A 22,484-nucleotide genomic window follows, 5' to 3' on the forward strand; every position below is an offset into this window, starting at 1 on the left:
AACGGTGACTCTGAATATTGATGTATTATTTAGATACTCTGCTTTTTTTTAAAGTATAATTAAAAAAAATTAAGATGATATGCTACTTAGTCAATCCATCAGTAAAAAGTAGATAAATATATTTAAATTATCGTGAAGCAACAGGGGAAAATTAGTATAATTACCTTTACCTAAGGAAGCAATATATTATTTTTTCCTATTTTGTTATGAATGTATTTGTGTATGGATGTGTGTATAACAAAAATATTAATTTTATTCACCTTAAATTTTCCTTATCACAAAATATATTAACTTTATAATCATAGTATATAAACACTGTTAATGTTATGTCTTTGTATTTAAGCCATAGGAACTCAATGAGATGAGTAAACATTGCATGAGGACTTCTTGGCTTTCTCTGGGAAAAGTATTAATATATTTTTTCAACAGTACTGAGCTGTATCATGTTAGGTGGAAGTATGAGCTTGACACTCCTTATTTGGAGACTGAGTATGGTTGAACAAGAGGTATTTGGGCACCAAGTTGACAAGGGGTGAACCTGTGATGATTACCTTTAAGTGACAACTTGGCTACCTGATTATGTGGCCAAACTTTATTTCTGTAAAGATATTTTTAGATGACATTAACATTTAAATCAGTAGAGGTTGAGTTAAAGTGATTACCACCCAGTAATATGAGTGGGATCCATGTAATCAGCTGAAGGCCTAAACATGAGTTCTGTTTCTCTGAACCCTGACAAATACAACCCAACCCAGACCCTAGTTTAGAGTTTAAGCTCTTGAGTCGAGATTGCCTGGGTACTGATCCTGAGTCTTCTAAAAAATAGTTGGAAGATCTGAGAAATTAATTAACTTCTTAACTTTATTGAGCCTCAGTCTCCTCCTTTATAAAAAAGGGATAATAAATGTTTAACCTTTACTTCACAGGATTGTTTTGAGGATTAATTTTTATACATGAAAAGTGTTTTATAAAGCATGATCAAAGTGTTATACATTGTTGCAAGCATTCAACAAATATTAACTATTATCTCCAAGTTCCTTCTCAGATAGCTACAAAACTTGCAGTTAGTTCTAGAAAACAAGAATGAGATGTATAAATAGAATTTTTACAAAACACTTAAAAAGTTATTTAGAATTTGATTTTTGTAAGAAATATTCAAAATGAAGGAAAACAACCACAAATTTTCAAATTTTCATTTCTCAAATGCAATACTAATAATTAGCATTTGAAAATAACTGAAGTAAAAGCATTCCTTACTGATTACCATATCTATGTTCTTAAATAGATGCCTATCAATGTAATATCTGAAACATCATATCATACAATGATATTAGTATATTATAATCTTAGCAATATTTTAAATGTGATTTCTAATTGTTACTTGTTCCTAACATGCTGCCTCTACTTTTATATTCCATACTTGACTTCTATATATTTCTTCTCATTTTTCTCATCCTTCCTGCTCACTACCCACATGTATTCTTGCCCTATGATTTAATCCCTTTGCCTGAAATTCTCTGCCAGATAAACAGTATTTGTATTTTTGTTTATTGTGTTTTGGTTTTTACCAAAAGAAAGCCAAACTTTTTAAAATTTATATCCTTTTGTCTTGGAGAAGAACTTTATAATGTTGGCATAAAAGGTTAAAAACTATGAAGGAAAAAAATTATAGAAATTGCTATTTAAAAATGAAATGCTATTTAAAAATGATATATATTGAAAGTCTAATATATATATACATATCAATGCAGAAAGAACATTTCCTACAAAAGATCATGTATTTAACAGAGGTAATGATACTTATTATTGTTTTGTAATATTTTATATTACACATTCATACAAACTATCCCATTTTTAATGTCCTAATAATCCTTTAAAGAATCCTTTAAAGAAACAGGGTTTATCACTGTTGGCAGTAATGATATTTGGAGCCAAATAATACTTTATTTTGGACAGCCACTGTGTTGAGCAGTGACCCTAGACTCTGTACAGTAGAAGCCAGTAGCCTCCCTACACAAACCTAATTATGACAACCAGAAATGACCCAGATACTGCCCAATGTCCCCTGAGGAACAGAATCATCACTAATTGAGGTTTGTAAATTGACAGAAAGTAATAGTATTTTCTTTTTTACAAATTAGTAGGTGATACTCAGAGAAATTAAATGAGTTGTCCAAATACACCTTTTCTCTTAATGACTTACAAACATGACATTTATGGGATGACTTGAATCATGAATCACTTGACATGAATGTCTTGGTAAAATACTCATCACGCCTAATAAGCCACAACTGTGACTTTTATATGCCAAGTAATTCATACCACTGACGTTTCTGAACTCACTTTCCTCTCAGCTGATTCTATCATTATTTCAGGATTCTTTTTTCCCACAAAAAGAAACTTCAAGTTAGAAATAAGCATTATGAAAATTGGCCTAGGCATAAAACCTATTCACATAGTGCATGTTTGGGATTTTTTTCAAAGCAGTTTCCATCTCCTCTTGTACAAAATTTATGAAAGGGACTATCACTTTTATCAATTGGGCAGCTAACATGCCATCCAATCTTCATGATCTACCTCTATCATAATATGTAGGACACTGGAAGCATTTCCTTTCATGGAAGTATCATAGTAGGAAAGTTAGTCATGTGCTGAGAATTAAGGGTAGAGTTGACACTTCCGTTTACTTGACCAAAAGTACGTTAACAATCTTGAGTTACTACTGAAAAAAATGTGGAGTTGCCATATTAATATTCTAAACACACACTTTATATAATTAGTTAACCACTGTATCTAAACAGATTTCAACTCTTTTCAAACTGTTTTGTTCTCAACAAAAGAAAGAAAACTGGAATTGCCCCCATGTAATACACTGCCATCTGTGTGCAGGCTGATAAGACCAAAGGGGAATGTGTGAATGTCATAGGATCAGGGCTGCGAACCTTACCTTCCATGACATACACCAGTGACCCCACGTCTCCTTCTTTGATGATGCAACTGTCTTTGCCATATTCCACTGGGTACATACAATCCACAATCTCCTGGATCTGCGACAGCTCCAAGTTCTTCATGAAGTCATTGTCGAGGATGGCTTCCTTTATAAGATCCTTGGACCTGCAGCAAGAGGGGGGAGAGTTACTGACATCTGACCAACTCTTTCCTAGTTTGTATGGCTTAGCAGAGCCATGCAATGCTCTGGCACACTACAAATGCATTTTCTTGTGAGGAATCCAATACTTTCCTGGAAAACCTGAGAACAAAGTCATCCCATGGCAGTAGCAAAGCCACAGAAATTTTCCTTTAAGCAAATTACCATTTAATGAATAAATGACAAATAAAAAACAAATAAAAACAATTTGATTTCATTTGACAATTTTTTAACCACAAAGATTATGGGAAAACTAATGAACAAATATTTTAAACTGAGGTTTGTAATTTTGTTTAAGAATAAATACAAATAAAATACAAAAATCATAGAACAAACTATTTTTGCTATGTTTATATATTATTAAAAAAATCAGACATGCATTTTACTATGTGAAATAATATAAAATGTGATTTCTTTACTTATTTTCTGCATGCCTCTTCTATTAGACTTTAGGTTCTACATAAGAAGGGATGGTTTTAATTTGTTCCCTAATATGTGCCCAATTTCTACTACAATGCCAGTCATGGTATGGGGGCTCCAGACATATTTTATGTAAAAAATTGGTTAAGAATTTGATTCATTATTGTTGTTTGTCTTCATAATAGCTGCCATTCTGACTGGAGTGAGATGGTATCTTAGAGTAGTTTTGATTTGCATTTCTCAAATTGCTAGAGATGATGAACATTTTTTCATATATTTATTGATTGATTGTATATCCTCTTCTGAGAAGTATCTGTTCATGTTCTTGGCCCGTTTATTGACTGAGTTATTTGTTTTTTTGGTGCTTAGCTTTTTCAGTTCTTTATATACCTTAGATATTAGTGCTCTATCTGATGTATGAGGGGTAAAAATTTGCTCCCAACATGTAGGCTCTCTGTTCACCTCACAGATTGTTTCTTTTGCTGAGAAGAAACTTTTAAGTTTCTTCTTAAAAGTTTATTGATTCTTGGTTTTAATTCTTGTGCTATAGAAGTCTTATTAAGGAAATTGGGGCCTAATCCCACATGATGAAGATTAGGGCCTACTTTTTCTTCAATTAGAGAGTCTCTGATTTAATTCCTAGTGTCGGCGAGGATGTGGGACTGCAAATTGGTGCAGCCAATATGGTAAGCAGTATGGAGATTCCTTGGAAAACTCATAATGGAACCACCATTTGACCCAGCTCTCTCTCTCCTTGGTCTATACCCAAAGGACTTAAAATCAGCATACAGGGACACAGCCACATTAAGGTTTATAGTGGCACAATTCACAATAGCTAAACTGTGGAATGCCCTGGATTAAAAAAATGTGGCATATATACACAATGGAATATTACTAAGCAATAAAAGAGAATAAAATCATGGTATTTTTAGGTAAATGGATGGCTTTGGAGAAGATAATGTCAAGTGAAGTTAGCCAATCCCAAAAAACAACAAATGGCGAATGTTTTCTTTGATATAAGGTGACTGACTCATAGTGGGGTAGGGAGAGGGAGCATGGGAGGAATAGATGAACTCTAAATAGGGCAGAGGGGTGAGAGGGGAAGAGAGGGTGCAGGGGGTTAGCAATGATGGTGGAATGTGATGGACATCATTATTCAAAGTACATGTATAAATTGGTGTAAACATACATTATATACAAACAAAGATGTGAAAAACTGAAAAAAAAAGAATTTGATTCCTAATTATCTGGTTGAAATAACTGTAGAAATGTAAAGTTCATGCTTTTTTAATTATTTTTTTTTTTAATTTTGGATACTGGGAATTGAACCCAGGCACACTTAACCACCGAGGCACGTGATCCATATCCCCAGGCCTTTTTTCATTTTTTTTTTTTAATCTGAGAATGGGTCTCACTAAGTTGCTTAGGGCCTCAAGTTGCTGAGGCTGGCCTTGAACTTGGTATCCTCCTGCCTCAGTCTTCTGAGTCAGAGATTCATATTTCTTTAGAGAATATTTATTTCTCCAAACAAACATCTTAATTTGAGGTAACCAGGCAGATAAAACTCTGAAGAACAAGATGTTTGAAATAAAATGTTTTAGATCTGGAACTAAACACAAGTAGTGAATAGGAAAGATATGTACAAATTCTGTAATTTAACAGAATGTTTACCTAAAACATGGTAGTAATTTTATTCACTGGGATAAGAAAAATTCTAAACCACTTCCTAAAGATACAAAACGCAAAGTGGAAGGGGCATTAAGAAACATGCTGTCAGGAGGAGCACAATCAGAGCACCATCCAGAGTCGGAAAGTGAATAACACAAAAGCCAAGAGCTTAGCATACAGAGAGAAAGAAATACATTTGGAATTTTATATTGAAAATCTTAATTTAAAAAAAATGGAACACAAGCTGGTCTTTTTTCACATTGACTCAGCAAGTGGCTTTCAGGGAAATGAACTATAGTATGAGGACTTACTAGAGCATCAGCTGCTCCTGAACAGCTTCTCATCTAGACCTCCGTCTGATGGGCCTAGCCTTCATACACTGTGCAGTATCATCATTTGGTTTCAAATAACAAAAAGATGTACATAAAAATTGGAATAATTGAATCATTTGGGGTTGTGGCTCAGTGGTAGAGTGCTCACCTGCCACATGTGAGGCACTGGCTTCAATTCTCAGTGCCACATAAAAAGATAAATAAATAAAGGTATTGGGTCCATCTACAACTAAAAAATATTTTTTTAAAAAAGAACTGAAACTTCACTGGTATGAAGAATACCACAGACATGGACAGTTTTGCTGCAATTAAAATTATGTTTATAAAGAGTATAAATGGCACAGGGGACATCATAATATTTTTAAGGGAAAAAGAAGGACAGAAATTTTTGGGGGTAGGATAAATATGTATGTAATCAAATGTAAAACAAAAAAAAAATAGGCTTTCAAGTTACAACCCTAAACCCAACACCTAAAAAACTTGCCTTACTTTTCTCCATTTCCATTTTATTATCTGTAAATGGTATTTTAAGAATTACCAAACTAGCAGGTTTATAAGTGAAAACTAGTAATGATATAATGTTATTTCAGTGAGTTGCAGGTGATAAGGGTGGTAATAGTGCTGACTGGAGTAGCAACAGGAGGGTGTTAATAGAGTACACAGTTATGACTTGAAACAAAATCAAAGGAAAGTGATCCAAATTTTGACTGTGGCTGTCTTTGGTGATAGAATTACATTTTTTCTTTCTTCTTTATAATTTTCTAGAGTGGGCAGGCTTTTTTATATTAAAACATCTTAGATTTTAAATGTAACTTATAGAAAGGAACTATACCACACTGAAAAATCGTCTTTCGCTCATTGAATTAATGACTAGATATTTAAAACTGGTGACTCAGTATTACTCTTCAGTAGACTCTCTGTCATGGCTTATGTTTAAATACTCATGGCAGGACTTTTCACTTCAGGAAGAGATGGTGATGAATGGCAAGTCATTAAGAACTTCAGGATGTTCTCCATCTAAAAATGTCCCGGTTATGAGACTTCAACTTCAGCTCAACAGAGTTCTTTAGCTGCATAATTTCTGCTGGTTTTTTTTTTAATTCCCTCTTACCTAAACTTTATTTGTTGTTTTGTTTTAACATGAAAAGTGACTTCTCTTCTCAGGCTGCAAAGCAGGATACAAAACTTGTCTCTATCCACAATTTTCATGAGGTCCCCTCCTTAATCTTCATCACTGACCTCAATAACACCAGTGGAACCTTTATACCAACTCCCAAGATCTATTGTTCTATGATTATCTTTCCAAATGCCAGGGGGTTTGATCTTTAAGAAATTCATTTTAATCAAATCATATTATAGTCTCTCTTTGGTAAACATTTCTCTTATTTGGGTCAGAGGATGAGGTCCTCCAATGGGTTCATAGTTTCTAATATAATAAAGACTAGATCTTAACCCAGAAACCCAGTGTATTTATGACAGATGATATCGTATCCTTTGGGAAATATTAACCATGTTTCATTAAATATCTAAGTTCTAGAAGTATGGCAAGATTAGAAATAAAGCTCTCTTCCAAGAAAATAATTAGCTCCATCCAAAGATGATTGAAGGAACTCTCTCTGCCTACATAAATAGTAATATTAACCTATATTATGAAGATATCAGAAAAGATGAGACAATGAGCTCTAACAAAATCCCTTAGAATTATCCAAATTTTCCAAGTGTTTATCACAGAACACCTGTGGATTTCTGGATGCTCTTGCTTCTCAAATTCCATCCTGTCCATCCACAAGAATGGGGTCCTAATTAGAAAAAGATATATTCCATACTTGTATAATTTTATCAGAACAGATTCTACTGTCATTTATAACTAAGAAAAATCAATAAAAAAAAAGAAGGAACGGACCTTTGTTGTACCATGGTCATTTCAAATATCTTAGCCAGTTAAAGGCTGTTTCTCAATTTCAGGTATTTACTCCATTATCATTTATTGAGCAGGGAAGAGGGAAATGAGGAAATAAATTTAATATTGCTTAAAAACTTTAGATGGATAACATTTAATCTCAGGTCTCTGAAGAAGCCAAGTAGGGGCTTTCATGTATGCATTGAAATCACGTTAAAATAAACTGCCTGGGTTGGAGGTGGTGGAGAGCTTGCCTTGTATAGGAGAGACTCAGGGTTCATCCCCAACATCACAAAAATCAAAGTCAAAAAAATCAAAATAGGACCTATGACTTATCATTTATCCCTTCATTCAAGTATTGTTCAATAACACTTTTTGTCTTTGAAACATCACAGATAAACTGTCTCTGCCCTCACAGCAAGATAAAAATCTTGCATTTCTATGAAACGCAACTGAAAGACATTCTTGGCAGTGACACTCAAAAGCCTGGCCTCTTCATTCATTTTTCCTTTAAGTCCTTTCCCATGGAGAACTGGGAACCTTAGGTCAACCCTCATTAGTCTCTACTTGCTCCAACATTGTAGACTAAAATTAATCAGGGCCTCCAGCTAGCTCTTCTTTGACTGTTTATCTTTCCTTGAAGAAATGGTCTAAGAAACTCACTGTAACTAAAATGTAAAGCTATATATAAGGTCAGTTGAGCTGTGCTGGCAGTGAGATAACTGGAGAAAGTTGAGATCACAAGTGTTAGAAGGTGGTTATCTGCCCTACCCCAGAGTATATATTTTAACAACATTTTTCAAGAATCCAGCAGTCTGGCTTGGGAGTGGCACAGGGCTGGTGCTGGGGCTCAGTGGTAGAGCACTTGCCTAGCACGTGAGAAGCACTGGGTTTGATTCTCAGCACCACATAAAAACAAATCAATATGGGTTGGGGTTGTGGCTCAGCCGTAAAGTGCTCACCTAGCACGTGCAAGGCCCTGGGTTTGATCCTCAGCACCACATAAAAATAAATAGATAAATAAAGGTATTGTGTCCAACTACAAGTAAAAAATAAATATTTTTTTAAAAAGCAGGCAAAAAGCTCTTGAATTTTTATCATTTCTCTCTGTACAACTAATCTTCTTAAAATAAACCTCCCTATGTCCCAAATTTGAAACTTTTGAAATCCAAAGACTCATAAAGTTAAATTGGTTATTTTGAGCTAGCCCTATTGCTTCATCTTCATCAAACTGTCAATCTCATAAATGTTAGCAATTTAGAATGTTATGGTGGTAAACTGTCTCTCTGTTGGGTGTGGGGAGCACTAGTTTGTAGCATTGCCAATTTCCATGGTGTAAATACTCCCAGCATGGCCAATTTCAAATTATTGAGAAGTCAACTCTCCTGCACAGTTCCTGGAAAATTAATAAGCAGATCAATCTTATATGAGCCAGTATGACTCCAGCATAACCAAAGAACTTAGTGAGACTTAACTTATGGATGCTGAAATCAACAAGATCATTTTTCCTTTCCTGAAAATTTTCATTAGGTGGTATAATGTGTGCAGATAATTAAATGCCAGGAAGCAAATTCTTCCAAAATCTCAACTTCAGAAGAATGAGTTAGAAATCTATTTCCCCATTTATTTGTTGCTGAGAAAGTTCCTAAACAGACACAAGGAATACTTGATAGAAATTTTCTCTATGCAATCTTAGATAAAAATTATAAATTCTAGGATAAGTATAGGAAAATCTACATCTACTTATCCTTTTTCAGTTTGTTGTTTTTCAGTACTAAAGGTTGAACCCAGTATCTTGCACATGCCAGCAACACTGTACCACTATACCAATGAGCTATGTCCCCAAACCTACTTCTCAAACAAGGGGCTTAAAATTATTCACTGTCCATTGATAGACCTTCACCAAGTTTTCTTAACCTAATTAAAAAGATGGTCTGTACTATGATAACTACGTAGTAAGCTAGTAGTGTCTAAGTGGCAATAGTGTTACATTGAGGATGGGAAAGACCAGCTGAGACAGTTGGCCTCCCTGAACTGAGGACCGAATGATGATGAGATCTGACCACTGTCTCATTAATTGCAGAGACTGTGCAGAAGAGCATTCTAAGCAGAAGAGGAAAGCTAGGGTCCAGAGGTTGGAGTGAACTTGATTTGTTCAAAGATCAGAAAGGAGGCCCATGTGGGTAATGAAGTCAATGAGCAAGAAGGAAGAGAATAAAAGGAGACCTCAGAGATAGGCAGGGGTCAGGTCAAAAAGGGACCTAAAGCTTGTAATAAAAAGTTTATTCTATTCTAAAAGCCATAGGAATCCAGTAAAGGATTATAAGAGGAAGGATGGTTTAAAGATAATATATCAGGCATAAGGAATAAATGTTTAAAATTTTATTGAATTCATGGAGGTTTCTCTCACATGTATTACACCTATTAATAGACACTAAAAGCAAAATTTATTAACAATAAGATATTCTTATAATTGAAACTATCTCACAAACATTACATTAATTTGGATTTCAAATCACTGACTGTTATGTTTGGATGTGACGTGTCTTCCAAAAGCTCACATGTGAGATAATGCAAGATGGTTTAGAGGATAATTGATTGTGTTGTGAGAGTCTTAACCTAATCAGTGAATTAATCCCTGATGAGTGGTAACTGGAGGCAGGTGGGGTGTGGCTGGAGGTGGAAATTGGGGGCGTGGCTTCAGTATATATATTTGTATCTGACAAGTAGAGTGTCTCTCTGTTTCTTGATCACAGTGATGTGAGCTGCTTCCCCCCACCACCCTCTCCCACCATGATGTTCAGCCTCACCTCAAGCCCCCAAGGAATGGAGCCGGACTTCTAGGGATTAAGACCTCTGAAACTGTGAGTCTCAATTAAACCTTTCCTCATTTAAAATGGTTCTGGTCAGATCTTTTAGTCACAGCAGCGAAAAACTGACTAAAACACTAACTCTTACACAGTTCTTATATATTAGGAGATAAAAAGTTCTCTCCTACAATTTCAGGAGCCATCTCCAGAGATGTGAAGTCTGCCTACTCTCCCCTTCCACACTATCAGTGGATTAGTTTCCCCTCAAATCCAAGGCAAGGATGTATGCTGGATGCAGCCTCATCCAGAAGTCTGAGCATTCCATCTGATTCCTTCACTTAGAAAGGACTTTCAGGCACTTAAACAAATAGCCACAGCTATTAAGTTATTGCTCATGTGTAAATCAGCTAAAGTAATTTAAAAGTAAAGTACAAAACATCTATAATCAACTTTCAGATAAAAAAATTAATCTCTTTAACTCCCAGTGGTCAGCTTTGGGCTCAAATGTCAGAAGTAACATGCAGTTTCAATATCACCTTGGTCTATGGTATGGTCCCTGAAATTGGAAAATCAGATGTCCAAATCCTCACTGACAATTCATAGTTCTTTCCCTCAGATACAGTCCTTGCAAGCCCCCCTAACAACTTCTAATTCCACAAGTTCTTGCAGCAGGATAACGGTATCTATCTACTGTGAAATATTTGATTAATATCCTAGAAACCCAAAATAAATAAACCTATTAAAGTAGTTTTCTTGTTGCCACAAGTTTTAAGGTTTTTGCCTAAATAGTGGATCCTATTTCTTGCCTTGCACTTTTCCTGAATGAACTCTATAGGTACAAGATAGCAAACAGCTAAGAAATATCAACCAACCCACAATTTTTTCAAGATAAAATTTAATCCTGAAAAGCTTTTGTCTAATTTTGGTATTTTCTCCAAACTGCAGACCTGTTTGCAAAGTTTGCTGAAAGCAACTTTCAGACTGGATTTTCACATTAAGTAACCCTGCTACTGGAACTATCTCAGTCTTATAGGAAGAACTGTCATGAAAAATCAAAACAATTTACAGTAATCATACCTATAATTAGCATTTAATACAAAAACACCTATTTCACTGGGGTAAAATATATGATAGCTACATCATTCTTAAGTAATTGATGATATTTACCCTTTGTCTATTAAGTACATTGAAATTTTTTTCAAGCTGTGAATTGCTTTCTAACACTTTTCCTGTAGTTCTAAAACACATGATTTAGTTCCATTAACAGAAATCATGAAATCACAAAGAAATAATTCTGAAAATAATAATTGAGGAAAGGGGAAGATGGTTAGCCCATAAAATATTCCTTTGCTCAAATGTGATTCAGATGGTAACTTCAGCATCCTCCTTTTTAATTAATATTTTCTTCTCATTATCATTGATGGGCAACAACGCTTAAGTAGCTCTTAAAATCACTAGCTAAATATTACCAGATGGGACAGTATTAATTAAAGGGAAAGACAATTATTTTTCTTTGTAAGTGTTCATCAACTTCCAAACAGTCAATATTAAAAGGCTCCCATTCAACTATTAAAGTCATTCAGCTCTCCAGAGATAGATGTATTTTACAGTTAATTCACACTAGAAAGCCTACCTTAAAATAGGGCAGTCTCCAAAGAGCTCAGATCAAACTCTTGCCCTATAAGCTCCCTCTTTCACATCACAGAAGTAGAACTGTGGGGTTTCACAGAAGTAGCATAAAGTGCTTTGCTTGAGAATGAAAAAGACCATACATATCATATTACAGACTGTGAGAACTATGTGGCTTGATCTATTAAGAATCAACTCAATTTCTAAAGTTTAGATAACCAAACTGCAAAACAGAGAAATGATCAAGAAGAAAAAAAAAAAAAACCCTGCAGCTTATGTTTATATGCCTAGCTGCAATTTAAAGCAATTTCTTTTGTTACCTTTCAAAACACTAAATAGTTGAGACCTCTTGGAGCTCACTTGTTTCCAAAGAAGTCAACATGGTCACACTGTGAAGGTTCATTAAGTTCTTGACCATCCTGGGTGACCTATCTTCATGGCAGAGATCGGATGCCATGTATGATGCCGTTAGTCCTTTGAAGTAGACTAGCTAAATGCTATCACCATGTGTTATACGTTGTCATTTCAATTACTGCAATGGCTTGGTTTTCAAATTCATTATCAAAGAACTCATTTTAGAACAATTCTGTTGTTCAGATGATTCTCAACCTTTGTCTGTGGAATCCATTACCTTATTTTTTAAATCTGTTTGAATTTGAAGGCAGGAAAATGACATAATCTCTACCAGCCGAATCCACCCCGACCCCCAAACCCCCATCATATGTACTTTCTCTTGGCTAAAAAATGATGGTGTGTTTAATTCCCCTCAAGTCATCTATTTTCAGAAAGTTAGAGACAATTCTAGCCCAATTACAGCAATCATACCTATACATTACAGCAAGCATACCTTCACATGCCTCAGGAATCAAGTATCTACTCTTTGAACTAAGTTCAGTGTTACTTCCAAATATTATTTTACATTAGATGCTTTAAATCTTCCTGAAGGAATACTGCTATCTATTGAGAAATTTTTTAAATAACTAAAATTCTTAATCATGTTCCTAGTTGTAAAAGCGTTGTGGTTTCCAAGTTTCTTAACCAAAGTGAAAAACTAACTGGATACATTGGTCACCATCCTAGTAGTAGTAGTAGTAGTAGTAGTAGTAGTAGTAGTAGTACCACCACCATTAATATTTTTCAAATAGTATACCAAGAGCCTTATCACATTTAAATCTCATTATGACTGTCTATATTTATCATAGTAAAATTCAGGGAGTCAAATAAATTGTCCACTATTGCACACCTAGTAAGTAACAGGTAGAATCAGGATGTAAAGATAAATCTGCTGGACGTCTAAAACCATACTTATCTAAACTGTTTGACTTTTAAGCCTACACTATTAAATTATATCTGACAATTTGAATAAATTATCCCAATTATAAAATCCAAAAACAAATGTTCAGCTCACTTGTCTCCCATTAGCAACGGTAAGAATGTTCTGCTTGGGTAATATGACTTTTTATCAGCAAAGACCATTTATGCTTTCAAAACAGTTGCACATCTAACTTTTGACTCTATTATTGCCACAAACCTGTGTAGGAAACGGAATGAATGTCACTATTATCCCTACTTGACAGGTAAGAAAACAGGCACAAAGAGGTCAGAAGCTTGTGGATGAGGAGTTCAGGTTAGAAGCTAGAGTAGGCCTCAGGTCACTGACTACCAGCCCAAAATAAAATACTTTACAACTTTGACCTTGTAATTACACCTATTCAAATCGATTAATCATGTTCTCTGTCTCTCTGGGTCTTTTTATCTCTGCTTCTCTCTCTTCTCTCCTCTTTTTCTTTCTCCTTCCCTCCCCCCCTCTTTCTCTTTCTCTCTCAAACTTCAACCATTTTAATGTTCAACTCACCTGGATAAAGACTCAACAAACCCACAGCTTCAGCAGCAGCAGGGAACTGTGCCCACTTAACAATAATTCCATGGTTTAAAAAGTCTGTGGTGGTTCATTCAGACAGATTCCCTTTCTGCTCTAATTCATTCTCCACATTAAAGTAGTTTGAGCAAGTTTTGTGGCCTATAAAAATAGATAACCTCTAGTGCAGAAAAATCTCTTGAATTTATCAATGGAATTCAACTTCTACTGATTTCAGTATGTTCACATTTGTTCCCTCTTTTCCATCTGAGCACACACTCTTCCTCCCAAAGTCTTTCCTCTCTTTCAACACATCTTGACTCAAATGAACTCTATGTACAGATATGGAAGAGAAGTGTACAAAAGTTTACTATTACTTAGGATAAATATTTGTATTTGATTCCACATAAAAATAAAACTCCCATCATGCTTATAGGATAAATATATATTTTTCCAAGAAAACCTATAAAAACACCACCATTTTATAATTAATAAAATAATAGCCTATAATACAGACACATTTTGGAGAAGTCTGAATATAAGACAGTAAACATTAGATACTTTTCATAGAAGTATTTTTCCAGTAGCAACCTGTATGTAGAATTTAAAGTATTTATAAAACAATTAATATAATAGTTTACACACTATGATCTGAGTTAACCACATAACTTTTCAGTGAAGAACACAGAGAGGGTAGGAAGAGAGGAAAGTAGGGAAGGCAGAAGATAAATAAATGTGATTTCATAACTTATATATCATGTGCCATGCTGTCCTCCAAAGGTTTGTCCCTTTCAGTGGCAAACAGTTGATATTTATTATCTCTCCAATGCAACAAATCTAGGTTCAAAATCAGCCACTACAGATAAACACAGGCAATGGTGACTGATGGGTTTAAAATACGATCATAATTATTCTCAAAGTGATTTAAGCAGTGACCTAGAGTTGTTGGTGGCACAGTACAATATTTATGGAAGTCAGCCCTAACTTCAATTCTCAAAAACTGCCTCTGAAGGTGTAGCCTTTGTATGAATAAGGTCATCGCCATCATCATTGACAGAAGGACAAAAAAAGAAACAGAAGCTATAACAAAGTGGACGTGGGCCAGGAAGCCAAGGGAGTAAGTATAATAAACAAATGCAAAAACATGGGGTTTGCAAACAACTCATTCGTAGGCGTATGATCCAGCACTACATGAATGCCTCCAGCTAGTCAAAGGGCAAACTTAAGGGCTTTGCCAATCTGGGGTTCTGAAGCCAAGGACGGGATACAGGAGGGAGGAGAGTTGATCCCTGAGGTGGTAGAGCACCAAGTAAAAGAGGAGTCTAGAAATAAACAGTTTAAATAATCAATCCAAAAGGAGTTTAGTCAGAAAAATTAAAATTCAGTGCAAGACATTGGCTCTTCAACCTGAGGTGGGCAGAAAGAACAAAAGGATTCAGAAGGTGGCACTTCCTGAAAACTTCTGGGACAGTGGTTTCCAAAACGGGGGGTGAAGGGATGACTCTTTTATGGAGTGATTGGATTATGACCTACCTACTGATGGGAATGAGTGATTAAAGATGCAGGTGGTAATCTATTGAGCCTAGGTAACTATAGGTAACACCAGTGTATTTCATATTTCAAAATAGCTAAGAGAAAGGTTTTCAATGTTCTTACCATGAAGCAATGATAAATATTTGAGGTGATGAATACATGAATTAATCTGATTTGGCCATTCCACAATGTATCCAGGTATTATGAAATGTATAGGAATATCCAATTATTATTTGTCAATTAAAAATAAAAGAAATAAAACAGATGGAGGGATTGCTGGACATAGACCTGCCACATTTTCTACTTTTTAGTCACCTCTTGGAACGTTTAAGGACAGCAGAATAGTGAAGGGGTTTCTCACTTTCCTTGTAGATAGAGTCCAGGTACAAGAGGAAGTGACCTGTAGGAGAAAAGACTTTGGAGTATATTTATTTTAGTTGCTTCAGTACCTATGTCTTCTCACCTCATTCTCCCCCCACCCAAGTTTTATAGAAATTAAACAGTTTTTCTATTTAGAAAAGCAGTTACGGCTTTCAACTCCCACCCCACAGTCCTTCCTTAGGTCTGTGCTGATCCAGGTGTATCAGTGAGCCTTGTATAGTGGGCTGGTCAGACTAACCCCATGCCGTTCATTCACACTTTCCTTCATCCATTCAATAAGTATGTCTTGAGTACCTCATAGATGACACTATGCTAGGCATTGGACGGACGGGGTAGACAGGATCCCTGTTTTCCAAAAGCTAAGGTGTTAGTAACTGTGGAGGAGAGAGAATACAAATGTAAACAGTAAATATATCATTAAAATAAAGCATTTTGGGAGGTTCCAGAAGGGGGGGTGGTTAAGGCAGAATAAAGAGGAAGATCTATTTGGGATCTGAAATAAAGACTTGTCTCAAAATGATACACTTGGGCTGAGGTTTAAGGATTAAATGAGCCACCCCATCAGAGATCTAAGGGAAAAGCACTCAAAGCAGAAGGAATAGAATATTCTCAGGCTCAAGTTTGGAGAAGAAAGCCCGGAGCTAGAGCCTTTTGATCAGGAGACAGGACAGCTGGAGATGGATTTGGAAATATAAGCAGGCCTGGGTTAGACAGGGACTTGCAGGCTATGGGAAAGAATTAGACTCTTAGTGAAAGAGAAAGCTATTAAAAGAGTGAAACAAGGAGAGTGAGTGAGATAGTCTGATTCATGCTTTAAAAAGATCACTTGGATTTCAGTGAATGAAGTGAGGCGATTGGAAGTAGAAAGAGAGGGGAAGAAAAGCTCAGAAAGCATACTGAATTATTTTCAAGCAACACTGAGGATGGCCTATATTAAAAGGGTAACCATAGAAATGGGCAGAAGTGTAAATAACTTGAAAGTATACTTTTCGAGTGAAAAGATAGGACTACTGGAAGAAGGAATGTGGTGATGAGGGAAAGGGAACAGTCCTCAGTTTCCAGCTGAAGAACTGAATATATATTGGTACTGTTTCCTGAGATGGGTTAGACTTGAAGTAACAGGTACCTGGGGACCAAGTAAACCTAGAGTAGAGGTCAAGGGAAAGGAGTGCACAAAGGAGAGGAGAAATATCAGGTACATGGAAAGAGATACACAGGGCAGTTTATGTCGGGAGGTGGCAGGAAGAAAGCATTTCAAAGAGAAAGGAGATCAACTTTTCCTTCTGAATCCCTCCAGAATCGTGTGTTTTACTATGGAAAGAATTAAACCATTAACTTTTCTACCTCTGACATCATTCATTCATGACAAATGATTATTGTGCTTCCATCTAACAACAAGTAATTGTCTTCCCTGTTAACTACTTTTGGGGAGAGGCGGTAAGGGGGTACCAGGAACAGGGACACTTATCCACTGAGCCACATCCCCATCCCTTTTCCTTCTTTAAGACTGAGTCTCTCTAAATTGCTTAGTGCCTCTCTAAGTTGCTGAAGCTGGCCTCTCTACCTTGCGATCCTCCCACCTCAGCCTCCGGAGTCACTGTGATTACAGGCACATACTGCCATAGCTGGCTAACTACATTTTTTTACTAAAGATACTTTTGTGTAGACTTATTCCTCAGATTACTTTAAGTAAAAGGGCATTACAGCAACTGAAACTTGCTTGGCAATGGAATTACCTAAAAACAGCATACTACAGGGACACAGCCACACCAATGTTTATGGCAGCACAATTCACAATAGCTAAACTGTGGAGCTAACCTAGATGCTCTTCAGTGGATGAATGGATAAAAAAAATGTGGCATTTTTACACAATGAAATATTACTCAGCACTAAAAAAATAAGATCATGGCATTTTCAGGGAAATGGATGGCATTAGAGAAGATTATGCTAAGTGAAGTTAGCCAATCCCCCCCAAAAATGCCAAATGTTTTCTGTGATATAAAGGGGGTAACTCAACGTGGGGTAGGGATAAAGAGGATGGGTGGAAAATTACCTCTAGATTGGGAATAAGGGTAGGAGGGAAAAAGAGGGAGAAGGGGAATAGCAAGGATGGTAGAAGGAGACAGTCATCATTATACAAAATACATGTATGAAGATGTGAATTTGGTGTCAACATACCTTATATACAAATAGAGATATGATAAATTGTGGCATAAAAGTGTATTAAGAATTGTGATGCAAAAAAATAAGAGAGCTCATGTAGAATGGCATAATTTGGCATGAACATACTCTATATACAAAGTTATGAAAAATTGTGCTGTGAATGGATAATTATGAATGTAATGCACTCCACTATTGTCACATATGTAAGAAATAAATTTTTAAAAAGTTAAAAAAAGAAAGCCAATGAAACTTACTATCATCCTCCATGTTTTAAAAGTTACACACAGGCACACACACATACCATACTTAATAGATACATAACAAAGTCTGCAATGTTTATTATGGTAAGGTTATATGTTTTTTTAAATCCCTAAATATCTAAAGAGCTTTGATTCCTCATTTATCAGAGCAAATTGGCAATCAACCTAAACTAAATTGAAATTAGGCTGCCATCTTTGTAGTGAGATGAATTCCTTAATGGTGAGGAAGTACAATTGTTAGCAACCTGACAGGATAATCCATGCAAGAAACTTGTTTAACAGATTTGATTCTCATACCAAGTTACTGCAGATAAAAAACCATTAGGCAGAAAGGCAGGCAATAGAGAACATGAAAGTGACTCAATATTAATCATATGTTGACTCATTCGACATTCTATAAGCCTCATTACCCTCCCCTCCATTTATTTCCTAAGCTGAGAACTGTATTGTACATGACACCATTCAGAGAAATGAATGCACCATGAGGATCATTAAGATTTCTATGCTGAATATAGTATTTCAGAGTTCTAAATGTCAGGAGGGCAAAGCTTTTTGTGCATAGGTAATAAAGTGAACACCTCATTTCACTTTTGAGTCTTGAAGTCACCATCATGTTTATTACTTATTACTTTACACAGATAACTCTAGCCATTAAAAATATCAGCTCCTTAGCTATCTCAAAAGATTTTGAAACCATGATGGGGAGTAAATACACAAGCAAGAGTAAATAACTTTATTTAATAACCGATGTTTTAGAAAATTATGACCCACTTACCTACCTGTTATTGAATACTCAGTTCATGCCCACTTGGAATTCTGCCCAAATATTATAGAAACGGATGCTCCACTACTAACTTAAACTAAATTTGCCTCATAGTTTTCTTGCCCTCTCCCTGATACAGCCAACCGTCCACTTCCACAGTACATTATGGGAGCCACGGATATGCTGCCTCCCTTCCTAGTGAAGTAAGTTGCAAAGGATTCTCATACTTAGTCATATGTCTAGAAAAATCCAAATGTGTTTCTTCCCACACACTTAATTATCAACCCTTTCTTGTATCATTCCTTTAACTAGGGACTTAGATGAGCTTCTAGTCATCTCTTGCCTAAACTGGTATGACTTTTCCTCCCCTTCTAATACCAAATGCTCTTGAGAGGTGTTGTTGCAGTTTGTCATTCTGAACTTGTCACTCAGCTTGCGATAGCATAAATCTACTATAAATCGTACCCCAGCCTCAGTAACCCTAACTGTCCATCCCTCCTAGGATTTGCAGTGGTGACTTTAGAATTAAGTGGGTCAGACATATTCATTATATTTTGTTTCTTTACCTCTTGCCTCTTTGCTTTTTTGAAAAACTATTTAGCATGCACTTTCTTTTCCTGGTATTAAGAATGTTTCTGTTTGGTCACATCTTTCTCCAAGTCACTACATACAGTCCTCTCAACACCCCTCAGATTATCAGAGTATTTACATGTTACAATCATTCTGCATCCACACTGAGCATCAGAGTCAAAGGGGGAGATTCCTAAAAAATGCACTCAAGACCCACCCCCAAATTTTTTTGGCCTAGGGTATGTCTCAAGTTACAACATGGTAAATTTTTTAAAATTATAAATTAGTTTGTTTAATTATTTTGGATTTTGTTAAACTAGATGTTGACCCATTATTCACCACTTCCTCACCCCACTCCTATTGTCACACAGATCTTAGGTTTCTGTTCACTTTAAGGAATAATTACTCAATAAACTAAAGCATATCCAAGTATTCTCCATCCAACATGAAATTTTGGAAGATGTAAACAGGTTGTATAAATCATCACATGGCATCAGGAAGTGAGTCTATGAATTATAAATACTAAACTTTGAAAATAAAAATAAAGGGATGGCATACTGAAGAACCACAAGAAACTTTTTATTGGTTCTTCTTAGTGTTACATGACAATAGAATATACTATGACATAATTATAAAAGGATGGAATATAATTTGTTCTAATTCTGTCCCCAGCATTTTCCCTCCTTTCCTCCCACACCCTGTTCTTTTCACTCTACTAATCTTTCCACTATTTACTTACAGTTTTTTAAATTTTTTTTCAGTAGTAGATAGACACAATATCTTTCTTTATTTTTATGTGGTACTAAGGATTGAATCCAGTGTGCCTCACATGTGCCAGGCAAGTGCTCTACCTCTGAGCAACAGCCCCAGCCCAACTCATATAAGTTTTTTAATTAATGTCTTGTGGATGCACATGATGGTGAGATTCACTGTGCTGTAGTTGTATATATAGTATATATAGGAATGTGAGGTCCGATTCATTCCACTGACTTTCCCTATCCCATCCCTCCTCCCTTTCTTTCATTTCCTCCCCCTTTGTCTACTCCTCTGATCTTACTTCTATTCTCCCCCACCCACCCCTGTTTTAGATTAGTTTCTGCATGTCAGAGAAAACATTTGACCTTTGCTATTGGGGGACTGGCTTATTTTACTCAGCATGATAGTCTCCAGTTCCATCCATTTACCACAAAATGCCATAAAGTCCTACTCTATTGTGTATATGTACCATATTTTCTTTATCTAATCATCTGTTGAAGGGCACCTAGGTTATTTCCATCACTTAGCTATTGTGAATTGTGCTACTATAAACATTGATGTGGCTGCATCACTGTGGTGTGCCGATTGTAACCCCTTTAGATATATTCCAAGAAGTATGATCACTGGGTAATATGGTGGTTCAATTCCCAGTTTTTTGAGGAGTTTCCACACTGCTTTCCACAGTGGTAATACTAATTTGCAGTTCCACCAACAATGTCTGAGTGTGCCCTTTTCCTCACATCCTCACCAACATATGTTCTTTGTATTCTACAAACATGGGAGGTCTTTCCATCTCCAAAGGTCTTCTTCAATTTATTTCTTTATGTTCTATAGTTTTCAATGTAGAGGTGCTTCATCTCTTTTGTTAGACTGATTTCCAAGTATTTTTATTTTTAGGATATTGTGAAAGGATAGTTTTCCTAATTTCTTTTTCAGCAGATTCATCATTTGAATATAGGAATGCAGTTGATCCATGAGTGTTGATTTTTGTATTCTGCTACCTTGATGAATTCATTTGTGAGCTCTACAAGTCTTCTGGTGGAGTTTTTTTTTGGGGGGGGAGGGTCTTCTAATTACAGGATCATGTCATCAGCAAACAAAAAAAAATTGAGCTTTTCTTTTCCTATTTGTATCCCTTTAATTTCCTTCTCTTGCCAAATTGCTCTGGCTAGAGTTTCAAGTACTATGTTGAATAGGCGGGGTGAAAGTAGGTATCCTTGTTTTGTTCCTGTTTTTAGAGGAAATGATTTCAGTTTTTCTCCATTCAGACTAATATGAGCCTTGGGTTTGTTATATATAGTCCTTACAATGTTAAGGTATGCTTCTTCTATTCCTAGTTTTTCTAGTGTTTTAAATGTAAATTGTGCTGTTCTTTGTCAAATGCTTTTTCTGCATCTCCTGAAATAATCACATGATTCTTGTCTTTAAGTCTATGTGGTGGATTACATTTATTGATTTCCACATGTTGAACTAAACTTGCATCCCTGGAATGAATCCTACTTGATCATGGTGCAGTATTTTTTGATGTGTTTTTGTATGCAGTTTGCCAACGTTTTATTAAGGATTTCTGTATCTATGCTCATCAAGTATTAATCTGAAATTTTTTCTTTCCTTGATGTGTCTTTATATGGTTTTGGGTATAAGGTCATACTGTCTTCATAGAATAAATTTTGAAGGGTTCCCTCCTTTTCTATTTCATGAAATAATTTGAGGAGGATTGTTATTAGTTCTTCTTTAAAGGTCTGGTAGAACTCACCTGAGAATCCATCTGGTCCTGGACTTTTCTTTGTTGGAAGGCTTTTGATGGCTGCTTCAATTTCATTACTATAAATTGATCTGTTTAAGTGTTCTAAGCCCTCCTGGTTCAATTTGGGCAGGTCATATGTCTCTAGGAACTTGTCCATATCCTTAAGATTTTCTAGTTTATTGGAGTATAAATTTTGAAAATAGTTTCTGATGATCCTTTAGATTTCATTATGTCTGTGGTGATATTTCCTTTTTTATATAAGAATTTGAAAATTTGAGGGTTTTTTTTCTCTTTTTAAGTGTTTATCAATTTTATTTATGCTTCCAAAAAACCAACTCTTTTTTTCATTAATATTCTATATTTTTTATTTCAATTTCATGATTGACTCTCATTTTAATTATTTCATGTCTTCTACTGATTTTTGTGTTGGATTATTCTTTTTTTAGGGGGGTTGAGATGTAATGTTAGGTTATTTATTTGGTATATTTCCACTCTTAATGTATGAGCTCAATGTTATGAATTTTCCTTTTAGAACTGCCTTCATAC

General features: G+C 35.5%; 1 protein-coding gene across 1 annotated transcript in view; it reads right to left on the bottom strand.

The window, feature by feature from the left end:
• PRKG1 (protein kinase cGMP-dependent 1) overlaps positions 1 to 22,484 on the bottom strand; it is a 1,128,350-nt gene that overhangs the window by 1,032,915 nt on the left and 72,951 nt on the right. The window contains exon 2 of the mRNA XM_081267801.1: positions 2,948 to 3,114. Coding sequence (XP_081123927.1) covers positions 2,948 to 3,114 — 167 coding nt within the window. The remainder of the gene's footprint in view (positions 1 to 2,947; positions 3,115 to 22,484) is intronic.

This window comes from Spermophilus citellus (genome assembly GCF_964194105.1).
Source record: "Spermophilus citellus genome assembly, chromosome: 15".
NCBI classification, from domain to species: domain Eukaryota; kingdom Metazoa; phylum Chordata; class Mammalia; order Rodentia; family Sciuridae; genus Spermophilus; species Spermophilus citellus.